At 37.1% G+C, this 21799-nt stretch overlaps 2 protein-coding genes across 5 annotated transcripts in view; one reads left to right on the forward strand and one right to left on the reverse strand.

The window, feature by feature from the left end:
* The window catches only part of LOC128855011 (serine-rich adhesin for platelets), a 96040-nt gene that overhangs the window by 13552 nt on the left and 60689 nt on the right, over window positions 1–21799 (forward strand). The gene's annotated exons all lie outside the window — the stretch shown is intronic.
* On the reverse strand, window positions 1056–20096 carry LOC128855013 (fatty acyl-CoA reductase wat-like). Its single transcript, XM_054089559.1, has 8 exons — window positions 19891–20096; window positions 14144–14256; window positions 7365–7613; window positions 7005–7266; window positions 6714–6927; window positions 6411–6644; window positions 4407–4664; window positions 1056–1258 (listed from the first exon to the last, which is right to left on the reverse strand). Exons 1-8 carry the CDS (start codon window positions 19952–19954, stop codon window positions 1159–1161), a joined length of 1494 nt encoding a protein of 497 aa, XP_053945534.1. The 5' UTR covers window positions 19955–20096; the 3' UTR covers window positions 1056–1158.

The raw sequence follows: 21799 nt of genomic DNA on the forward strand, positions 1-21799 counted from the left end.
CTAAGTTGAAAAATTTCCCAAAATCAGCTTTAGCACCAATTGTAAGACCATAAGTTGAGTCAATTGCCCAAATAAAATAATGTTTTAAATGACTTTTTTTCAGTTGTAATAATGTCTGCGGCCGCCGTAGCCGAATGGGTTGGTGCGTGACTACCATTCGCAATTCACAGAGAGAACGTCGGTTCGAATCTCGGTGAAACACCAAAATTAAGAAAACGTTTTTTCTAATAGCGGTCGCCCCTCGGCAGGCAATGGCAAACCTCCGAGTGTATTTCTGCCATGAAAAAGCTCCTCATAAAAATATCTGCCGTTCGGAGTCAGCTTAAAACTGTAGGTCCCTCCATTTGTGGAACAACATCAAGACGCACACCACAAATAGGAGGAAGAGCTCGGCCAAACACCAAAAAAACGGGTGTACGCGCCAATTATATATATATGTAATATATATAATATAATATACATATATATGTATATATATATATATAATGTGTCTGACGGTCAAGTTCGACATGATGGAAATGACTATATGCCGTTTCAAAAACTCTTACTGTCGTAGAGTTGATTACTTTGGTGAACTTATGCTATTCTTAAGTCTAAAGCGAAGAAGATCATAAAAAAATTAGCGCTTTCTCGATTAAGTACTTAACCCGGGCTGCTTGCGTGGTTCGTTGGCTGATTTTCAGTTCACCATAGTATTTCCTTCCATTGTAATAACAATACTTACCACCGTCGACAAGATAAGGATATAGTTGCTTAAGTAATGCATGATCTGGCACACCTGATACTTATTTAGGCTCCTTTACTGCACAAGAAACTGGGCAATACATTGTACTTATAAGGCGTGGCATTTGTTCTTCATATCATATCATATTATCTCATCTTTCATACTCACAACTCAAGAGTGTTATCAGTACAAAGTGGCGCAAAATTAATCATCGAATTTCGTTTTTGAATAACTTATTTATTAAAAAAAGAAGCATATTTTGCTTGAGATGTTTGTATTTGGTTAGCCGAGAGCTCAAACCTGGATAATATTCATTTAAATATCCCTTCAAAAATTCTCTCAATCACATTTTTGCATAAATGTTTGCCAGTTATTGTTTTTTTATTTGTCTTACGGGTAATTTTTTTACAGCTTATTTCAAAATTGAAATGCAATTAAAAAACGTGATCGAGTAAAAATCTAACTAATATAACGGCGAATAACAATAGGCAAGTGAACATCAAAAGGATAATTGATTGATGAGCCAATTTCAACCTTAAAAGAGAACAGAATACGTTATTTAAAAAACTCTGTGAGTTAAAATAAGTATGTATGTACTTTTTTAGACAATCCAAATGATCCTAACTAAAAAATTGAAAGAAATTCTCGAACCAGTTCCAAATTTAGTATTTTCAAAACGGTAATAAATTTGCAATAATTGTAGAATTTATTTTAAGCCCTCAAGAAGGGTATAGTTCTCTAATGGATGCCAATCAACCGATTGACAGTTATAATAAAATTGATAGCAGTAATATTCTTCAACATGACAGCATAATTTTTAAAATAAAAACCTACAAAAGAATGAAAATTGGAAAATCAGCTATTGCACCTTTCACTTTCAGAAGTAGAAATCATTCAAGCACGTTTTTCAGGCTCTATTTATGTTATTCTTATGATCTACTTAGCGCAATAACTGAACTACAATTAAGAGCTCTGTCAAGTCGCATAAATATTCAGCGTTTTCAACGCAATATAATGAACTGAAATATCTGCATTTATTTCTGGCTTTTGTCAAAGTTATCTGTATATCTTTGTGAAAAGGTGATCTGCTGGTTTCATATTATTTGCTTGGTTTTTTTTTTAATCTTTTATTTCCAATAATGAGACTACAGTGTGCTCGTACTCTCTCTTACGGATACCTCTCTTAAGCGGGCACCTCTCATAAATGGACCATTTTTCAGTAGCAATTAAAAACTTTTAAACTTTTCTCTCTTTACCGGACAACTCTTCGAAAGTAACCCTCCCATACCAAAGCCATTTTAGTTTCCTCATAAGCGGACAGCTTAACAACTCTGTCTTGGAGTTGTTCAAATCCATCAATTGTTAGATGTCGTTTATTTCATACATTAAGGGTGGCAGCCATTGAACCCAGAGGTAGCGAGAAATTGTTTGAGGAAAGCTGGCTTTGGGAAACCAGATATCTTTAACGGCCACAGGGTATGAGCTTCCATTATCAGCAGTTGCTCAGTTCTCCAACGTTATTAATCTACCTAGTTCAGAATGAGATCCAAGTTGACGTAGAATACTGTATCAATTTAGATTATCCAGTCCTCATAAACAACGAAGTTGTATAAAATATTTGTTCCGAAATGATAATTATTTCTTAAGAATACTGGCTAACTATTTTGAAGATGAACTAGAAAATGAGATTGAAGGCAAGTTACACGACTACATATAAAGAGTCTTATTTAGCTCTAAGGAAACTGAAAACTGTTCCTTATATCACAACGACCTCAAAGGCGTTGAATTGCTTACCGATCTTCGCATACACCTCCAAGATATTGCAATTAAAGGAAAGTTGGCCAAGCTAAAATTTTTGACTTTTTTAAATTCTCTTGAATACCTTGCGTTGTAAAATATTGTTCTTACATTTGAGTCTATTTCTCAAAAGTGATATTATCGGTCAACTCTAACTCTACTCTCAACTGGAACGCACATATGCCAGAGTTTGACCCAGATCTCGAAACATTTCTGGAACTCTATTTTCGCGCTAAAGTCATTAGTACCGTTTTCCGGCTGTTAAAAGGCGTTCCCCGTAGAGGTTTTTAAACTCGATCAAACAGAAGAAAATCGCAGGTGAACTCGATGGCTGTTGGATGATATTCGTTTCGTTTTTGATCAAAAATTCACGGATAATGAAGGCTCTGTGCGACGTTATCATGGTGCAAAATGCAGGATTTGTTTTCACTGAAACGTCTCATAACGCCCAAATAATAGTCATAATTAACTTTTTGACCTCCGGCAAAAATTCGCATGGTACAAAACCGCCAGAATTCATAAATACAGCGGTGATCGCTTCTTTTTTGACAGAAAATGATGTGGTTTGTTTTTTGTCTTGGTTCATTCGGAGCTCTCCAATCACTCGCCTGATGTCCGGATTGCATGTCGTACTCATAAATCCACGTCTGGTTTACAGTAATGATGCGTTGAATGCATGTTTAGCCTTGTAAATCATATCTTTGGCGATATCACCGTGATAACTTTTTTGCATGAAATTCAAGTTCTTTGGAACCAACAACTAACTTTCCAGCAACATGGCGCAAACGCAAATCATTTACTAATATACAATGCCCTGAACAGATCCATAAGCAATGTTCAAGTCCTCTGGTTAGTTTGCGGTTTCTTAATGTTTTTTTATTAACGATTCCTATTCATTTTTTAGAAGCCTTGTAGAATTGCATTTAGTATTTATAAAATGATACTAATAGGCAATTTTCATTTGTGGTTATTTAATAACTATCGACGTCGGCGGTTTGCCACCATCCACGTTCTTCATCCTCGATGGATTCTCGATTCCTTCTGAAGCGTTCATCCCACTCGTAAATGGTTGTTTTCTTTAGAGTGTCTTTACCGTAAAGATTTCTAAGGTTTTTGCAAAATTGATTTCAGATCTAACGCAAAATTTAATACAAATTCGTACGACTTTTACAAATGCCAAGCAATGGCGATAAAATTTTAGTAGGAATGTTAATCACAGACGTGGCATCTTAACGAAAATAAAACCGAGCTCTGAATTAAAGCCTTAGAGTCCGTGGCGACTTTTCCGGGAACTTTTTGATTACGATGGTATGTACATACATACGTTCTGGTTTTGGAAATAAAACTGATGAAAAGTTAAAGATCTGTCGAAAATTATTTTTTTTCCACTTGCCCATAAGCGAATAAATTTTTCAGTCCCTTAGGTGTTCGCTTAAGAGAGAGTACACAGTATTACTTCATTTACGCAAATTTGGTCAACCCTAAAGAACATTTAGAATGTTTTGCCTAAATTTAATAATATGTTTTGAATTATGAAAATATGCATGACTTCAGATTGGTAATATGCGACCCAAAAACCCTCAGGTAAAAAGTTTCAAAGCAAATTCAATGAATTTTCAAAAATTCGTCCGTCGTTTTGGGTACGTCATTTTAAATTTCATTTTTGCTTATTCAGTATCTGACAGCCGCAGTAAAACAGTAATCGAGCTATTTTGATTTTGGGATTCAGCCACTTTTTAATTAAGAGGGTATAAGACTACCAATATTTTTACGCACAGAATATCCATTTCTATTAAGCAAAATTTTGAGCCGCTCTTATCGCTCTTAACGTAACAGAAAATCTTACATTACATATAGGGATATATTATATATTATAGATACTCACATTTTTAAACGTTTTGTTGCTTCCGGTATGGTTTCGTCTCCTTCTTTAGCCAAATACCGACGCATACCAAATATTATATCACGACAATATCTTTTCCATATTATGGCATCTACGTTAAAATTGAAGTTCATTTGATCCGTTGCTGATAAAGAAATCCACAAATTTTGAGTATTCGCCACATTATAGGTCCATACTGTTGTTTTGAAATGATGCAATGCATTAAGAAATTGCTGCTGCTTTTGATTCCGGTGGAACATTCTACGTGAAAAAAGTAACGCAGTGTAAGTGCCGTGCAAACTAATCTAGCATTCATATATTAGTTTATACTCGTTGACAAGATGACATTTCACGTTAAAAAAATTCTTATAAAAAAAGAACACATTAAAAATATTTATATACACTGTAAGACATAAAAAGTGAACATCTGTCTGCCTTTGTGATTGTTTTGCAATTGTGGTATCACTGCAATGTTTGTCAAGCAGAGTTTGCAGCAATAAGCTTCCCTTCAACTGCAATCAACATTTTTTGATAGCCACGCGATCACTGAACCTCTTGACCGCTGCAAAACTTCAGCTCGAACAGCGATCGAGTGAAGACAAGTTATGACTGAATTCGCCACTTAATGGTAGTATAGGTGTTAGACGATTGAGGTAAATACTCGTACGTGTATCAGGTTACTGTGTAGCGGACAAATTTACGAGGAGGTCAACTTAACTCTAATTTAATGCTTCGTCGAACAAACAAACAAAAGGTGTTCGGAGGAAGACACTTGTTGCATATTTCTTTCAACAAATTTGACCTAAAATCGTCAAGAAAATTTCGTATCTTCTCAGTCATATGTAGATATTTACTCGATATCATTCCGTGTACAAAATTATTAGTACATTTGCTTTACTAATTACTAAACATTTAAGACCTTTATCCAGGTTCACTGACGGCTGTAGACTAAATACTAAGGTGGGCAGCGTCATCCACTCAGAAGAGCTGCAACTAAACCTAAACTTACGCCTACCGAACAACTGTTATACCATTCAAGCCAAGTTAATAGCTATAAAAGAGGTTGCGTTTTGGGTCAGGGACTCGTTCATATTGGTATAGCTGATCATTATCTACTCTGACAGCCAAGCTGCTATTAAATCTCTCCAGTGCAATAGCACTTCCTCCAAAGTAGTAATTAAATGTATAGTTATTCTAAAAACTTGCTAAGCGGTGCACCACGAACGTTGTCTAGGTCCCTTTACACAGACGCATTCCTGGAAATTGTATGGCAGATGAGCTGAAAAGGAGGGTAACGGATCTTGAATCTGCCAAATCTACCCAGTATGTGGGCATCCCTTTATTCTCAAGCTCTGGAACAGGTTGGTCTACATCGCGCAGGCCAACAGTAGATGGACCGCAGAGCATATGAGGTAACTACACAGGTTTGGTCTGGAAGGAATAAACGTGGAACTAGGACTCTCACCAATCTAGACACTTGGAGAAACTTATGCGGCTTGCCTTTAACGACTGCTGTCGCAGCTGCCAAAACGAGGAGAAGGTGAAAAGCGTTGAATACTTCCTCCGCCACTGTTCCGCTCTTTTTAGAATGAGGCATCACTAAAACCATTACTTCTTTGGATGTCTGGCATACTTAGTATCCCTGAATAACCACATTATTTCATCGTTTATTAGGTAGACGTAGTAGCGTCATCACATTGGAAATTAGAGGGGGAATTTACGCCCAAACTCGTGGTATCATAATGGGCTTCCAGGCTTAAGGGGTGAGTGGCAACTACCGTAACCTATCTTAATCTACTAAATTACCTTATATGAAAAGGCGCGATTTCTATAATTTTCTGTAAGAGTTATTTTACAGAATTCTCGGTTAGTTATGTCTGTTTTCTTTCGAGTTAACGTCTGCATTGACGGTGAACAGCTAAATTCGATTCATGTGGAAAATTGTGGTTGTGGTGGCTTAGTCTGCTGCAAATTACTATTTTATGAACAAAATGGTAATACCCTTACCTCGCTTTTTCCCCGTGCATGAGCCGCCATATATCCTGAATGTATGCAGGTATAATGTGCAAGAAAAACCCAAGAAACGTTTCCACCTCCAGCAAATTCACCTTTATGAAAAACGGGTACCAATTCGTGTTTGAGAGTGGGCGTTCCTTTCCGTAGTGAATGGCAGAATCTGTCAAAGCACCCAATGTAATGGAATTACTCGCACTTGGCACGAAGTTGTAAATTGTGGGTTCACTAAAAGGGAGATAAACCAGAAATCATCATAACTTTTTACAGTAACTCTAAAGCAAATAGTTTGCATACGCTTTTTCCTTCTCGGCATTTTCGAGCTGACCTACTTTGTAGCCACATGCCAAAATCAAATTCGCACAAAAGTCCACTGGTACCAGCAAGGCCACAATATTACTATGTAAACTTAGAACTCGTAGTGAACCAAGCGCTAGAGCCATCAAGGTGCCCATTACCCCAAAGGAATTATCCATCCACCCACGTATTGGTTCGGCATAAGTAGGGGTAACTACAAAATAAAAAAATAAACATTGAAAGTATTACCAAATTATTTATATACGCCAATCTATTGGAAAATATATCTACTGATGCTGGGGCGCAAAATGCAAATTGGCAGCGTTTTGGCTTCTTTGCGAATCAGCTCTTCAGCGAGTGACTTAGTAAAAGTGTAGGTATTGGGAAATTTTCGCACTAATTTTGTAGTCAAATCGTTTGTTAGCTCCGGACCGAGTAATTCGGCGAGGTCGAGTGTTTTGCTGGCATCGATGCCAAGAAGCTGCGGATAGAATTTCTCCTCTATGTGGGGCAAAACACAGTTTGCAAATGCAGTTGAAATGTGTATGAAAGCCTAAAAATTAAATAAAATGTAAAAATTGCTTATCCATCTACGTATGTATTAGTAGATATGTGCGCATTTTTTGTTGCTTGAGAGTATTAATTAATTACTTTTAGTTGCGGCATATCCTTCGCCATTTTCAGTAGATCTCTAGTGGCGCCTACATTTACAAGCAGAGCGTTATAGAGTGGCTCGTTGAAACGTACTGTGGCTGCACAATGAATCACCACATCCACATTTTCCGTTAGCATTTTGCGATCCTCCCGAGAGATGCCCAATTGTGGTTGTGCGCAATCGCCATGTACGGGTGTAATGAGTGTGAAAGCGCTTGGTTTTAACTGGCTTAGTTTTGCGAAGAGCTTATTATTAAAGAGGGAATGCATATACAATAACTGAGTAATAATACTCCCTTGTGCTCACGTAAGTTGACTATTTACAATGTTTGCAATATTTTTCATGTCAAATTTTGTAATTAATTGTTTATAAAACTATGTTTCAATTTACAACAAAAACCTTATAGAAAAAGACCCAAGGTAGGTGAAATGGTTGAAGTACCACTCTGGCACTCCTCAAGTAGCACTTAAACGCCGTTTTGATACCATTATAAGACCTCCAACAGGCAGATATCTACAACCATCCAGCGCTGTTGATGTAATGGAGAAGATTGATGGGATTTAGGTTGGCGACTATATCAGCCGAGAAAAAAAGTATTCAGTGACCCTAATCGTCGGCGGCCGCCGTAGCCGAATGGGTTGGTGCATGACTACAATTCGGATTTCGCAGAGAGAACGTAGGTTCGAATCTCGGTGAAACACCAAAATTAAGAAAAAGTTTTTTCTAATAGCGGTCGCCTCTCGGCAGGCAATGGCAAACCTCCAAGTGTATTTCTGCCATGAAAAAGCTCGTCATAAAAATATCTGCCGTTCGGAGTCGGCTTGAAACTGTAGGCCCCTCCATTTGGGAAAGAACATCAAGACGCACACAACAAATAGGAGGAGGAGCTCGGCCAAACACCCAAAAAGGGTGTACGTGCCAATTATATGTATATAATAATGCCTAGCTGGCAAAAACGGGCGTTTACAGAGAAAGTGCTCAACAGTCTCCTTCTCTGAAAGGTCCCCACAGCTTCTGCAATCGGTATTAAATGGTTAGCCTAGCTTTTTCGCGTGTGTGCCGATCATCCAAACTCAGCTACGAGTTTGAAAATTGAATGATGTGTATTTCCCAGAACTTTCTGAGTTCTTCGTCTACTTTACTAGAGCCAAAGCGTTTTCGAAATAGCACATGAAGAAATGGAGCTCCATCTTTTCTGCGCTTACTTGAGAAGTAAGTTGTGCGATTCTCCTTCGACAACAGCCAGGGGATGACGATGATCTGAGGCCAATTCAGTTCCCTCCCTGGCAAGCTCATCTGCAATTTCATTTCCCTTTATGTTCCTATGTCCGGGAACCCAGATCAGAGAAATGTTACCTGCACACTCCTTATAAGAGTTGACTAGTTTAGATCTGCACCATGGCGTCATCAGAGCCTTGATAGCGGCTTGACTATCGGAAAAAATGTTAATATCTTCTGTGCGTTTGTCCAGCAGTATTAAAAACGAGTTTCAAATGCCTCTAAGACCCAGTCTTTGAGAGTCTGGAGGGCGTCTCAAAAGCGAATCTCCCAGCTCTGCTTAGATTCGTCAAAAGCGTTGGCATTCTACATGATGTCTACTTTCAGAATTCATAGAGGTCGGTCTCCATGTGGTATCGCTAGGGACGAAAAGGTCTATGCGTGGCTTAATGCCAACCAGGCTAACCGAACCTAACCTATTCAGACTTTTTAGAAAAATGCTGTATACGCTATTTTATAGAGCCTATTCAATTTTAGAGTAATAAAGGCAAGCGGTCTTGCGCATTTCCTTCTACATAAAATACGTTCGAATATGCGCTTCCGAAATAATTCTGCACAAAGCTTGAATCTTGTGATTGTGTTGGAAATATATACAATACATGTGGCAACACTTCCCATCACTGTTTTTTCCGTTCTAGTTTATATTCCCTTTTCTTAAGCACTTCAAATGTGCATTCTTTTTCAGTCTGTTTCAATAAATCAACCAAATAGATTTGTAAGACTTTTGTCATGCAATTAACTACATTTTTATAAAAATTAATTAATAAAATTTTGTTTGAGAATATTGTAAAAAGTCAAAGTGACTTAATTATGTAAGCACTATTGTAATATATATCTTTTGTTCAAAAAGTAACCAGAATTTCTCATTTAAATTAACTGTCAGAATCATAACTGCCAATCATTTAAAAGTCACTTTTGAGCGTAATCTGTCAGATAGTGGATATATGTACATAAAACTACAATAGATTACCTACTTTTGCGAGCTTAACTCCCAATCCGTAATTAAAAAGATTACAAGATTTGTCACCCGAAATCCGAGGTTGTAAAATAATCTTATAATATGTTCACATATAAGTAGATGATGTACTTTTTCGCGCGTAACTCAAAATCTGTAACTAAAAAGCGCGATTTCCCATACAAAATTTCTCTCCAAAAATCTGAGATTATAAAATAATCCTAAATAATAACGATACTTTTTGATATGCAACCCTGTGTTTTCTGTGTTATCGATAATTATTATTGCGAATGTAAAGAGAAACATCAGAGTAAAAACTAAATAAAATGTAGTTTGGCAAAGAAAAGAGGTTTGTAGACATAATTGTATTAAAATTTGTATTATTGTAGATATTATTAATTATGCATTCATACTACAGCAAAAAGTGTGCGTCCATAGACCAGCCATTTATTGCTTATTATAAAATGTAATATTGAACTTTGCTTGCATTGCTGCCATAATTTCTTGCAATCTCAGTAGACGTCGTTTACGGAAATCCACTGTCTATTACTAGCAGCAAGTTGGGTAATTAAATTAACTATTGCTTCTCCTTGCCTTTTCTTCATATCTTTAGTAATAATTAAAACAAAAAAAACACTAAAATATTCCACCACGACAGTCGGACGTATTGTCACTTCCGCGGCATTCCTCGTATATGTATGCTGTTTATGCTGCTACAACAACAACAATAACAGAAAAATATTCCACCAAACCAATTTCTGTGAAGATAAACCTTTTAAAACAGTATTGACTGCTGACTGTCAATTTGCAACTAATCTGCCCTTTAAGTGTTGGAAATTAATTTTTTCTTTTTTTTTGTAATTATTTATATAACGACATATATAAATATATGTAATATAGCAAATAAATAATCGATTTTTTTTGAAACACAAAAATGAAAGACCCCTAAAGTCTACACTCATTTAAATAAAATTTAAAATATTCAAACAACTCTCAAAAATATCCATATTTTCAGTAGCTTGTTGGGTACTCAGATTTTTTAAGTCTTTTCTAATTCTATATTATAAGGCATAGAGTTTACCAATTTTATAATCACTTTGACGCTAATCTCCCCCACTCCTTCCACATAACATCTGTCAAGACCTTTTTGCTTGTAATTTAGTGTTTACTTATATTTCTTTCCAGAAGTACCCACAAGTGTTCATTAGGGTTTACATTTGGCGTTTGTGGTGGGGTTGGCAAAAGGTTGGAGACATTATTGAGAAGCTATAACTTTAATTGATGTAAGTTGTATGCTAGAGGTTCTTGTCTGGTTGGAAGCAGTTATCATTTGACAACACTAGGATATCAGCGTCTTACTTTAAATGCTGTTTTAAAATATCTGAATAAGAAAACTTATTGTCTGCTGAATCAATAAACTACAATTTTCTCACGCCACCCGCTGCCATACACAACCATACCATCACCTTTCCAACACCATTTTTCTCCGTTGGTAATAAATTTTCTTATACAAACGCTCCGGCTTTGAAAGTATTCGATGCGGTACCAGCTGGTGGTAGCAGAGGAAGAGGGCGGCCTCCTCTGCGTTGGAAAGATCAGGTGGAGAAGGACTTGGCTTCACTTGGTGTGTCCAACTGGCGCCGGTTAGCACGAGAAAGAAACGACTGGCGCGCTTTGTTAAACTCGGCCAAAATCGCGTAAGCGGTTATAGCGCCAATTAAGAAGAGAAGAATAAATTTTCTTTATTCAGCGCTGCGCCAGATTCCCTCTGAACGACTTTTTTTTCTTTGATACCAAAAATGCGTAACTTGCTATCATCCGAAGAAATAAACTTTTACAAAATTCTAGAGGCCTGTCTAGAAGCTCATTTGCGAGAGCAATGTGTTTTTGCCTATTTATTAGGGAAATTAATGGTTTCCACAGTAACTCTTCCAGGAAGGCGGCTTTTCTTAAGACTCTTGTGGCAGTTGTAGCACAAGTAGGGCTGTCGCAATGGAAACGTTGCGTACGTTGCGTTCGTTGCGGCAACGCAGTTGAATGATGTGAGTTTTAAAACGTGCCGTGGGGCCACAATTAAAAGTATTACCGCATATAAACCAAAATCAGATTATATTTCGGTGTGTATAAACAGGTTTTTATTGGTTTTGAAATATATTATAAATTGAATGCTTATTGAAACAAAATTGAGTTTTTTAGAATTTATGGTAGTTTTAGACGATGCGTGCGACCATAACTTCGTGATCGGGACGCACATTTTAGGCCAATTTGGTTACGCCTAGCCTAAAGGGTGCATTTGAATTGACTGTAGTAATCTAAATTTCATTCATTTTCTCTATTTAATTTAACAAAATGTAATAAGAAACACCATCGGCAAAAATGTGCGCGATACAAAATTGTTCTTCTTTAAACAGTTATCATTTTGGCCACACAAAAGTAGAAAGCTGCCTGTTTTTGTGCATTTTGGCATGGCGTACGGAACGTATGTGGGCCCTTCGACTCAAGTTCACATAATCTATTTTGCTGCCAATCAAATGTGTTACCGTAACGGACACAATGTGACGGCCTTATAACGCCTTTTTTATTCATCAGCCCAAAAATACTGCGTTTTTCCCTTTCTGTTAATTAACAAAGACGCCCAGCTGAAGTTATAGTTTCGATATTTTGTCCATGCCCTGCCTGTTTTTATTTCTATTTGTCGATAGGTTTGGCCTTCATTCTACAATTTTTTTATATGTTTTTTTTAATTTTCCCCTTGCCAATACCAATTTTTCACAGAATTCTATTGAAGACCAATAAACTAATAGCTTATTACACAGTAGCTTACAACAGCAAATGGCGAGTCCGCAAATGATAAACGTGCACTTCTGACACTCGCTTTACTGAATATTGTAGAAAATAAGTACTGTTCGCATCTGTGGGATACCAGCATGAATCACCAGCATGACCACTACGATAGTAAACGACGAATATAATGAATTTAAATTGAACTCACCGTTAGAATTTCACTGTCAAATAGTACTTAAAAATAGAAGGAGCGTGGAATTATGACTCGTATAATTCCTTTTTAAGAAAATTTTTGGTTTGTAATGGCTGAATTTTGCGACTTTAACAAAACTTCATAGAATATTAGCCTATGGAGAGCGCGATAATATTGAGCACCCAAACTGTGAGCAGATAGCAATGATAGTTTTTTCAGTTGTTATGTTTCAGCGACTGTTAAAGTTATCGATGGCATCCAGCTGTTAAAATAATCGTTAAGGTTTGACATTTCATCATTAATCATGCTTGCCGAGCGCGTATAAGTTATTAAAAAGATATTCTCGAAATTGCGCCTAGCAGATATGAACTTTGGCCGAGATATCATCTTCTCGGACTAAGCTCATTTTTGGCTCAGTGGCTATCTCAACAAGAAAAACTTGTATTACGAATATTATCTACGCTTTATGGTATGAAGGCATCAGGGGATCTTATTTCGTTCGAAATGCCATTACCGTCAATAGTCTTCGGTTTAAAGCCTTGATCACCTCCTGTTTGTGGCCAAAGGTGGACAAAATCGCCTTATTTGCCTTATAAGCGATGAAAAGCTTGACGTTGGAAAATAAGCATAATACCACTGGGCTATGTAACGGGGAACGTTTATCCCTTGGCTGCCGCGTTTATACATCTTGGCACCTCCCAGCTGTTTACTTTCATGCTATGCCCAGTCCTCAGTCTACGCTAACAAACCAACCACTTTGGTGGAGTCATAGAAAAATTAAAAAAATTTTACTCGAATATTGTCATGTAAGTATCAGGAAGATCAGAGTCGGTATTGGTGTCTGACTCGATCGATGCAGATCATTATGAACAATGTTTGTGTGAATGAGACAAGCTGAGTGCCGGCTTGTGAGGAAAGTGTTGAACTTTTTGAATAGCATCGCTGTCAGAAATGATTTCGTTAGGCCAAAACCTTATGGAAGGAATTAATAGTGGTAACAAGACATAAGTGTATAAATATGACATCAAAACAAGCCACGAATTATCGGAATGGAGCTTCTTAAATCAGCCAAAACTCTAAAAAACCACGATAAAGTTAATCTAAAATCAGTGGTTTATTGTCCTCTTACTTTGATTGCCAGGTTGTGGTTCAGTCTGTGTTTCCACCGCTAAGCCAAAAAGTAAATTACAAGTATTTTGTGAGTGCACCTAAGCATTTAAGGGAGAATATTCGATGCAAGTGGCCTGAAATGCAGAGAAGTAAGTCGCGGTTCTTCTTCAGCGTCTCCCACATCTCACCTTGTACGCGACTATTTAACCAAAAATATTTTGACGTTAAGTCTGTCAGCCACAAGAATCAAATTACCACTTTGTGGAAAGTGAATGATTGAAACGATTAGGGAGAGTTTACAAAAGGAGGTGAAGGCACTTCAGAATTTGAGTTTTAAGATGATTAGGAGAATTGGAAAATGTTTTGGTTATCATCGAGATTACTTTGAAGGAACTGTTTTCATTTTATTTTAAAATTCCGAGTACTTTTTGAACATAATTTATCTTTCTTCCTACCGGACCCACGAGAATTTCCTTTATTCGCTCATAGGCAGTGCGTCCATGTTTATCACGAATTAGCATATAAATGCATTTCACTTCAGTTTTGCGAAGTAAGTTTTCGATTAGTACTACAAAATTAAAATAAAACAAATTAAAAACATATTAAAATACGATATTTGGCAAATTAAGGTTAATTTTAAATGAATGACGATGTTAGTTCGCTTAAAATGAGCAAAGTTATATTCATGGGGGTGCTTACATTAGGAGTTATATGCCAGTGTGTGATATGATGTACAGAATACAAGTATAGGATTCAATAGGTGCGCTTCAACTTTTTTCCGATAGGGAGGGCGAACGACGCAATATTTTTTATTTTTCGCTTGTCATTTGTAAACTTCATTAGTATACATTTCATCATGGAACGCTACACACTTGAGCAACGATTGCAAATCGTGCAAATTTTTTATGAAAATAATCGTTCTGTTGCTGCTACTTTAAGAGCATTACGGCCATTTTACGGTCCATTTAACAAGCCGTCCCGTTTTGGGGTTATGTGAAGTCATTGGTCAACAGTAACAAGCCGGCGACGATTTGTGAGGTCAGAGCCAATATTGAACGCGAAATTGCTGGAATTTCGGCCGATTTATGCAAAAGAGTGTCGAAAATTGGGTTCAACGATTGGACTTCGTAAAACGTGCACGCGGTGGTCATGCAAAAGAAATCGAATTTCATACTTAAATGTTCAAACTTGATAATAAAAAAAAAATAGTTAAAAAAGTCAAACCGTTTGTGTTTTATTCAAAAAAGTTCAAAAGTTGAAGCGCTCTTACTGAAAAACCCTTTATGTGACGAAAAGCAAACAGTTAATCGGCTCTAAGCGAAATTCAATGAGTCAGCAGATTTGCTGACTTAATAAAGAATATACGAAAAAATCATCATTGGCCTGTCTCTCTTTCTAATCTCCTAAGTTTTAGCAGCCAAAGTTACTCTCACATTTTCTCATTCTTTATTGCAAAGTTTGGACAAATTTAAGGGTCTTGGCGTGATTTTTACGAGTAAGTTCTCATTTGGAAACCAAGCCATGAAATGTACATAAAAAAATTAAACAGATCCGAAATGTTTTTCTCACGCTCTATGTTCGTTGGGCTTTCTTGAGCCGATTCCTGCATATTAGTGTCGTCGACGTGATTAACTTAAAGTGAGTGAAGTATAATTCAGACGATGGCGAATGACGACGAAAAAAGAGGCTAAAAAAGCTGCTAGGAATTATTAAGACAGCTTTCGACTAGGATAAACCGGAAGACGGGCCTTAGCCGTACCAAATGACGTTTGAATCAAACGTGATGATTGTGAAACTTCGAAGTTATTATGCCGAAGAAACGAGGCTGAGTCTTTCAAGGTGTCATCAAACTCACTTTTTCTGCCGGCGAATTTGTGAAGGTGAAAAAGAGTTGATTCTATCGTTTCTTCTGACATCAGCAGCTTGCTTTCCTGACTGTTAGCCAGTATCATACGTGCATATGCAGAATTAAATTGAGGGGTTAGGGGTAGTCAGTATTTTCAAAAAAATATATATTTTTTTCTTAAAGTAGTTTTTTCTTGAAGTGACTCCGACAGATATTTTTCGAGTTATTCACCAATTAACAAAGGGGGCGCGGGCCCTCTGGAGTGTTCGAGAGCAAGTAGCTAGCAGCAGCTTCAAGCAACCGACTTCTCGGGTTTTATTGTTATGAATGTATGATAGAATGCAACGTAGGCAACAGCAAAATGGGATTTTGGAAGCTGCTATGACGGCTGAAGAACTATTATATGGCCCAGAAATAGATGACACTGTGTAGGTAATTAAATAATTCGTTTAACTCTTCAATTATTGATAGTAAAACTTTTAATGCGTTTTTCTCAAAACTATGTTTTTTGAACTGGTGATCACTGTAACTTAAAACCCCTTGGTAGATTTCAATAAAATTTACACTGCTTTTGAAAAACATAAAAAACTCGTGCCTGACCGAAGGATTTTTTTTTTCAAAAATTTCGATTTTTTTTAATAATTAATTGTCGGTTTTTTCTCGAAAACCTGAAAAATATTTCCTGAGACCGCCATATTGTTAATTCTGAAAAACAGCTTCGATCAGGCACAAGATTATCTATTAATAAAACTAATTTCTCTTGTCCGATTGATTTTAGGTGAATCTCCAAGGACTTATGAAGATCACCGCAAGGGACTTCTGGAGAAACGGGCTCCACACAAACAGCGATAACTTTTACAATTATTAATTTTTTTTGAAATTTTGCTAAAGTCAAATCGAAAAATGATGTATTAATTAATTAATATTAATATTAATTAATGTATTAATTATTTGTATGAGCTGTATGAGCTGTGTGAGCTTTAGAACGACATAGACATAGCGCAGCGAATAAAGATCCAGCGGCTTCGTTGGCTAGGTCATGTCGTTCGAATGGATACAAACGCTCCGGCTTTGAAAGTATTCGATGCGGTACCAGCTGGTGGTAGCGGAGGAAGAGGAAGGCCTCCTCTGCATTGGAAAGATCAGGTGTTGAAGGACTTGGCTTCACTTGGTGTGTCCAATTGGCGCCGGTTAGCACGAGAAAGAAACGACTGGCGCGCTTTGTTAAGATCGGCCAAAATCGCTTAAGCGGTTATCGCGCCAATTAAGAAGAAGAAGATTAATTATTTTTGTAAAACTAGCAAAAAACAGAAACATTTTTTTGAAAATCCTCATTGTTTCGGGCTTCTGACTACCCCTAACCCCTTAATCTTTTTATGCTCGGATAACTTTGAAAAATGTTGCCCATTGATATTGGTTTGGAAATAATTGATCTCAATATCTAAACTCCCAGATTAGCTTGTAGAAGCTTCTTGCCCACTTCATCTTGATTGGCGCTATAACCGCTTAAGCGATTTTGGCCGAGTTTAAAAAAGCGCGCCAGTCATTTCATTCTTATGCTAACCGGCGGCAATTGGACACACGTAAAGGGGATCGTCCTCTTCCTCTCCTACCAACAGCTGGTACCTTATTGAATACTTTCAAAGCTGGAGCATTTGCATTCATTCGTGCAAAATGGCACAACTAACGGAACTGCTGGATCTTTATTCGCTGCGCTATGTCTATGTCGTCGTAAAGCTCAACCAGCTCATTATTCCATCTCCTAGGATATCCGCTGTCGTCAACGTGCAAAGGTCCAAAAATCTTGAGGCATGATGAGAGCCTTATAAAGTGTTAAGTTTGTTCGTCGGGACTTTACTACTCAATTGCCTACTTAGCTCAAAGTATCAGTTGTTAGCAACAGAGATTCTCCGTTGGATTTGAAGGCTGACATTGTTATTGGTGTTAGTGCGGGTTCCTAAACAAACGAAGTTTTTTACAACCTCAAAATCATAACAGTCAACAGTGACATGGGTGCCGATACGTAGTTGCGCCGACTATTTGTTTGATGACTGGAGGTACTTCGTTTTGTCCTCGTTCAGCACTAGACCAATTCGCTTTGCTTCTTTATCCAGTGTGGAAAAGGCAGAATTAGGCTCTTATAAAAATTGTACCTGAGTGATTAAGTAGGAGTCCACACAAGTGGGGAAAGTCCAGTTCAGCTCACAACTTCTAGGCCAAGACCACGTAAAAATCCTTCCTCAATCAAAAACCAAACAAAGCAAGAAGCGGGCGTATTAGTGAAAAATTGTTACAGATCTTAGCGTAGTGGCATTATTAACCTTTTTTAAATATCACCGGAAATGGAGTTTGAACAAAGCACACTATATAGCTGTGTTTATCGACTTTTGTGGGCTAAAAATGAAGATATGCTTAGATCCTTGGTGCACGTTATGCGCGCTTCGTTGGTTAATGAATCGATGTGATTGGATCAGAACTGCCATCAGGCTTCGTTATATAATAATTTCTCTGGCCAGCCAATTATGTTATTCTGGCAATCTTAAAACAATTTACTTTAACCTACTCTGAGCACGTCTCGAAGCAGAACCACACACTGGCCGATGAGTAAGTCGCGGAAATCTAATCGCTTGTGAAGAAAAGTGACGAAAATGTTAGAATAGTAAAGCCATAATATATAATAATATAACGAGTAAAAATTTGTATTGATTTCATAAAATTTTATTTTGGTTATTTAAAAGAAACTTGTCGTTGAATACCTGTTTATTTTCAATTGTTATCAGTTTGTCACGCAAGTGAACATAAAATTGGATCGGGTTATTGAACTCAAAACCGGTTGAAATCTATGAATAACACTGATCGACAAAGTTTTTACCTCACGGACTCTGTATGCTAATTATTACTTTACCACACACCCTCATGACAGACTTTTTTTTCACTGTCACCCACAGATTTTTTGTGACAGCTACTTATGAATTACTACTTTTTCCGCTAATATTAGCTTACGTAGCGTCGAACTGCATCATGTTGTCCCTTGCAACAGATCGAAAGCGTCGATAATTACTTAGGTACTTCATTCTTATTGCCGCTTTTAAAAATCGGGGATACACTTGGTAGTTTCCACTCATCGATGACAATTCCAGAAAATTCCAGAAAAATAATGATTTATTTAATATTATTTTTAGAGGTGAAATAACTCACTCACTCGATAACAGTCTGTGAGGAGCGTTTTAAGCTTAATATAACCTCATCGACATCATCATCTGTCAAAAATTCATAGTTGAAGATTGATTTAAAGACCTATCTAAAAAGCGATAAGAATCTGAGTCCCTATCATTCTGAACAAAATAAGATTGAAAAAATTCTGCAAAAAGATTGACTGCTTCTAATGGCGTGTTAGCAGATTTACCATCAAAACAAATAGAAGATGCATCACAACAATAGCATTTCTTAGATTTAATGTAGTGCCAAAAAGTCTTAGGACTAGATTTAGTACTCTCTTCAACACTTCAACAAACAATATAATTATTACGAAGAAATTTATTTAACACTTCAATTTTTTCAATACTTGCTTATCGTGATTATTTTTGTTGCCGTCATAGCTCATATCAAGGAATCGTTTAAAGATAACAAATTTGAAAAAAAATGAAGCCCGTTAAAGAAATTTGCTCTTAAAAGCTTTTAAAATGTTGCGCAAAGTGTTTTTAGGTTTCTTTAAAGCAAGTAACTACAAAGAGCTGATCTGTAATATGCCACTCAAAATAGGGATTTTTATACTCCCAGGCTCACGGTTGCATTAGGATATTTTCAGCATTAAAAAATGATACCAGGCAAAAGGAGTCCTGGTAATTTGTTAGATTTTATAGACCAGCCTCAAGTCAAATACTCCTGAAAATCATTATTTTTAGTTTCAAAAACATATTTTGTATAAGTAGTTGAAGTAGGCCGCCGTGGCCGAATGGGTTGGTGCGTGACTACCGAATCTATTGCTGCCTTGAAAAAGCTCCTCATATAAAATATCTGCCGTTCGGAGTCGGCTTGAAACTGTAGGTCCCTCTATTTGTGGAACAACATCAAGACGCACACCACAAATAGGAGGAGGAGGGTGTACACGCCAATCATCTAAACTTTTTACTTTATAAAGTTCCTGTTAAAAAAAATATAGATGCCTAATACTTTTTATACCTGGCTTAGGGATTCAAAATAAAATAAAAAATTCAACAAAAAAAATGCTTGTGACAAATTTAAAGTTAATTTTTGACGGCCAGTGCGATCAATGGAGCAGATGAAGTGAAAGTGTCAAAATACATATGTAACTGTGATGAAATCATGTTTGCACATACGATGGAGTGCACTTACCCCTCCCAAGAAGACCACTGCCGCCAGTAATGAACACATTCTTGTTTTCATAGAAACTCTGCATTTTCCTTTGGCAAATTTTTATTTTTTTATTTTTTTAGTTTTTTAATTTTAAATCCCTATCTACAGCTGTGTTTATTCACTTCTGATATCGAAGTTTTTATTACTCACAATTTTACGATCATTTAATGTCACTTGTTGTCTTAGCGTACTTACACTGCTTATAAATTGAGAAAATTTTGCATTTTTATACTACAAAGTCTGATCCACGAGCTGTTTACTGTTTACCGGCTCAGTTATTAATTCCAAGTTCAATGCTGCTAAGGTTCTTGACGGTTGCGGGTATTTATATCGCTCGATTATTTTAATATGTAAATATTTAAATTCTCATTGATATTAAAAATAATCGATGTCAGGCTTGACCTGATGTATTTAATGAATTACAAAAATTAATACAAATAAGCATAGAATAAAAGGAAAATTAATAGTTGCTATATGTTTTTTTTTCATAAATGTGAATGTATGTAAATAAATATACACCCCATGGCAAAACGACAGCACCAAATATTTTCACTATTTTCTCCACATAAAAAAACAATGTCATTCATTTGCTATATGGAAAAATTGTGTAGCACTGTCAAGGAAATTTTTTTTAAAAAGTCAACGGCTATTTTGTAGCAACTTCAAACATGCACATTGTTATACTAAACTTTCATAGGCTTACTACAACAAAAAATCTGTCTAGAAAGTCGAGTCAAAACCCGTAGAATTGGGATGGAAAATTTGTGGAATTTTTGTATAACATGTTACAACTGAATTTATATGGTCTTTATTGGACAATGAGCTATCATCATCATCGGACAGCTTTACAGCTCGAGGTGAGCTTTAGCTTCATTCACGATTCGCTTCCATGCATTTCGTTCCTCGGGAACAGTTTCCCAATTTCTAACGCCCACTGTCCTTAGATTCATTAGAACTTGTTCAAAACATGTTAGTCTTGGACGTCTTCGTGCTTTAGGCGATACGGGTTTGTATGACACGATTGATTTCTGGGGACGGTCAACTCTCATACGCGTAATATGACCTAATCATCGCAGTCTTTGGGACTTGAGGTATTTCACGATGTACTCGCCATTACATGGCTGCAGCAATTTTTCATTATAGTGTATCCGGTAGATACCATCTTGCAGTCGTAGCGGATCAAACACCCTTCGCAACACTTTTAGCGCAACACGTTTCATCCTTAGAAGTCATGGTACAGCATTCACAGCCGTATGCAAGAACTCGCCGTTGTTGTTGTTTTAGCAACATACTTAACCCAGTGTCAGTGTTATGTAGATCACCGGTCAATTTCGTCTAGCTTACCTAACGGTAGGCCCAGGAAACTTGCTGTTTCGACAGGTTGGGTCCAGAGAGAAAGTGATGTTAGATGAGTGGGTTTGATGGGCATGTGAAAAGGTGGTTAGTCTCGTGCGGGGTGCCTTCACATCCTGGACATATGTTTAGTATGTCGGGGACAATTCTGGATAGGTAGGAGTTTAACCTGCTACAATATCCAGAACGTAATTGTGTCAAGGTTTCGCGGGACTTTCGTGGAAGTTGGAGTTCTTCGTCTGCAATGGGTGGCAGTTGGACTAAGATGAGGGCATTCGGGGGTCGGGAGCTTAAGAAGGTGGTAAGTGTATCTCGATGAATGCCGTGTATAGTCTGTTTAAACACTGTCCGGTCCAGTAGTTATCGATTTATTTTGTCCTGGATTCGTCGGCGTAATTGAAGAGGTGTCTCCTGACGTGTCTGGGATGCAGCTCAGGTTCAAGCTACATGGGTGAGACCTGCGGTAGTACCCTAGCAGAAACTACTTGCTGACCAGTTTATTGTGTTCCTTCACAGGGAGCATATGTGATTCGTT

This window comes from Anastrepha ludens, chromosome 2 (assembly GCF_028408465.1).
Source record: "Anastrepha ludens isolate Willacy chromosome 2, idAnaLude1.1, whole genome shotgun sequence".
Lineage (NCBI taxonomy): Eukaryota > Metazoa > Arthropoda > Insecta > Diptera > Tephritidae > Anastrepha > Anastrepha ludens.

What these genes read in the sequence shown, in the direction of transcription:
- LOC128855013 (XM_054089559.1), bottom strand. Translation starts at nt 19,954, where the DNA reads ATGCAGAGTTTCTATGAAAACAAGAATGTGTTCATTACTGGCGGCAGT. An exon ending in AGGAAATTCTCGTGGGTCCG is followed by an intron (nt 7,614 to 14,143) that starts GTAGGAAGAAAG and finishes TTTAATAATAAG; the next exon opens with CTCTTCGCAAAACTAAGCCA. An exon ending in AGGATATGCCGCAACTAAAA is followed by an intron (nt 7,267 to 7,364) that starts GTAATTAATTAA and finishes TTTAATTTTTAG; the next exon opens with GCTTTCATACACATTTCAAC.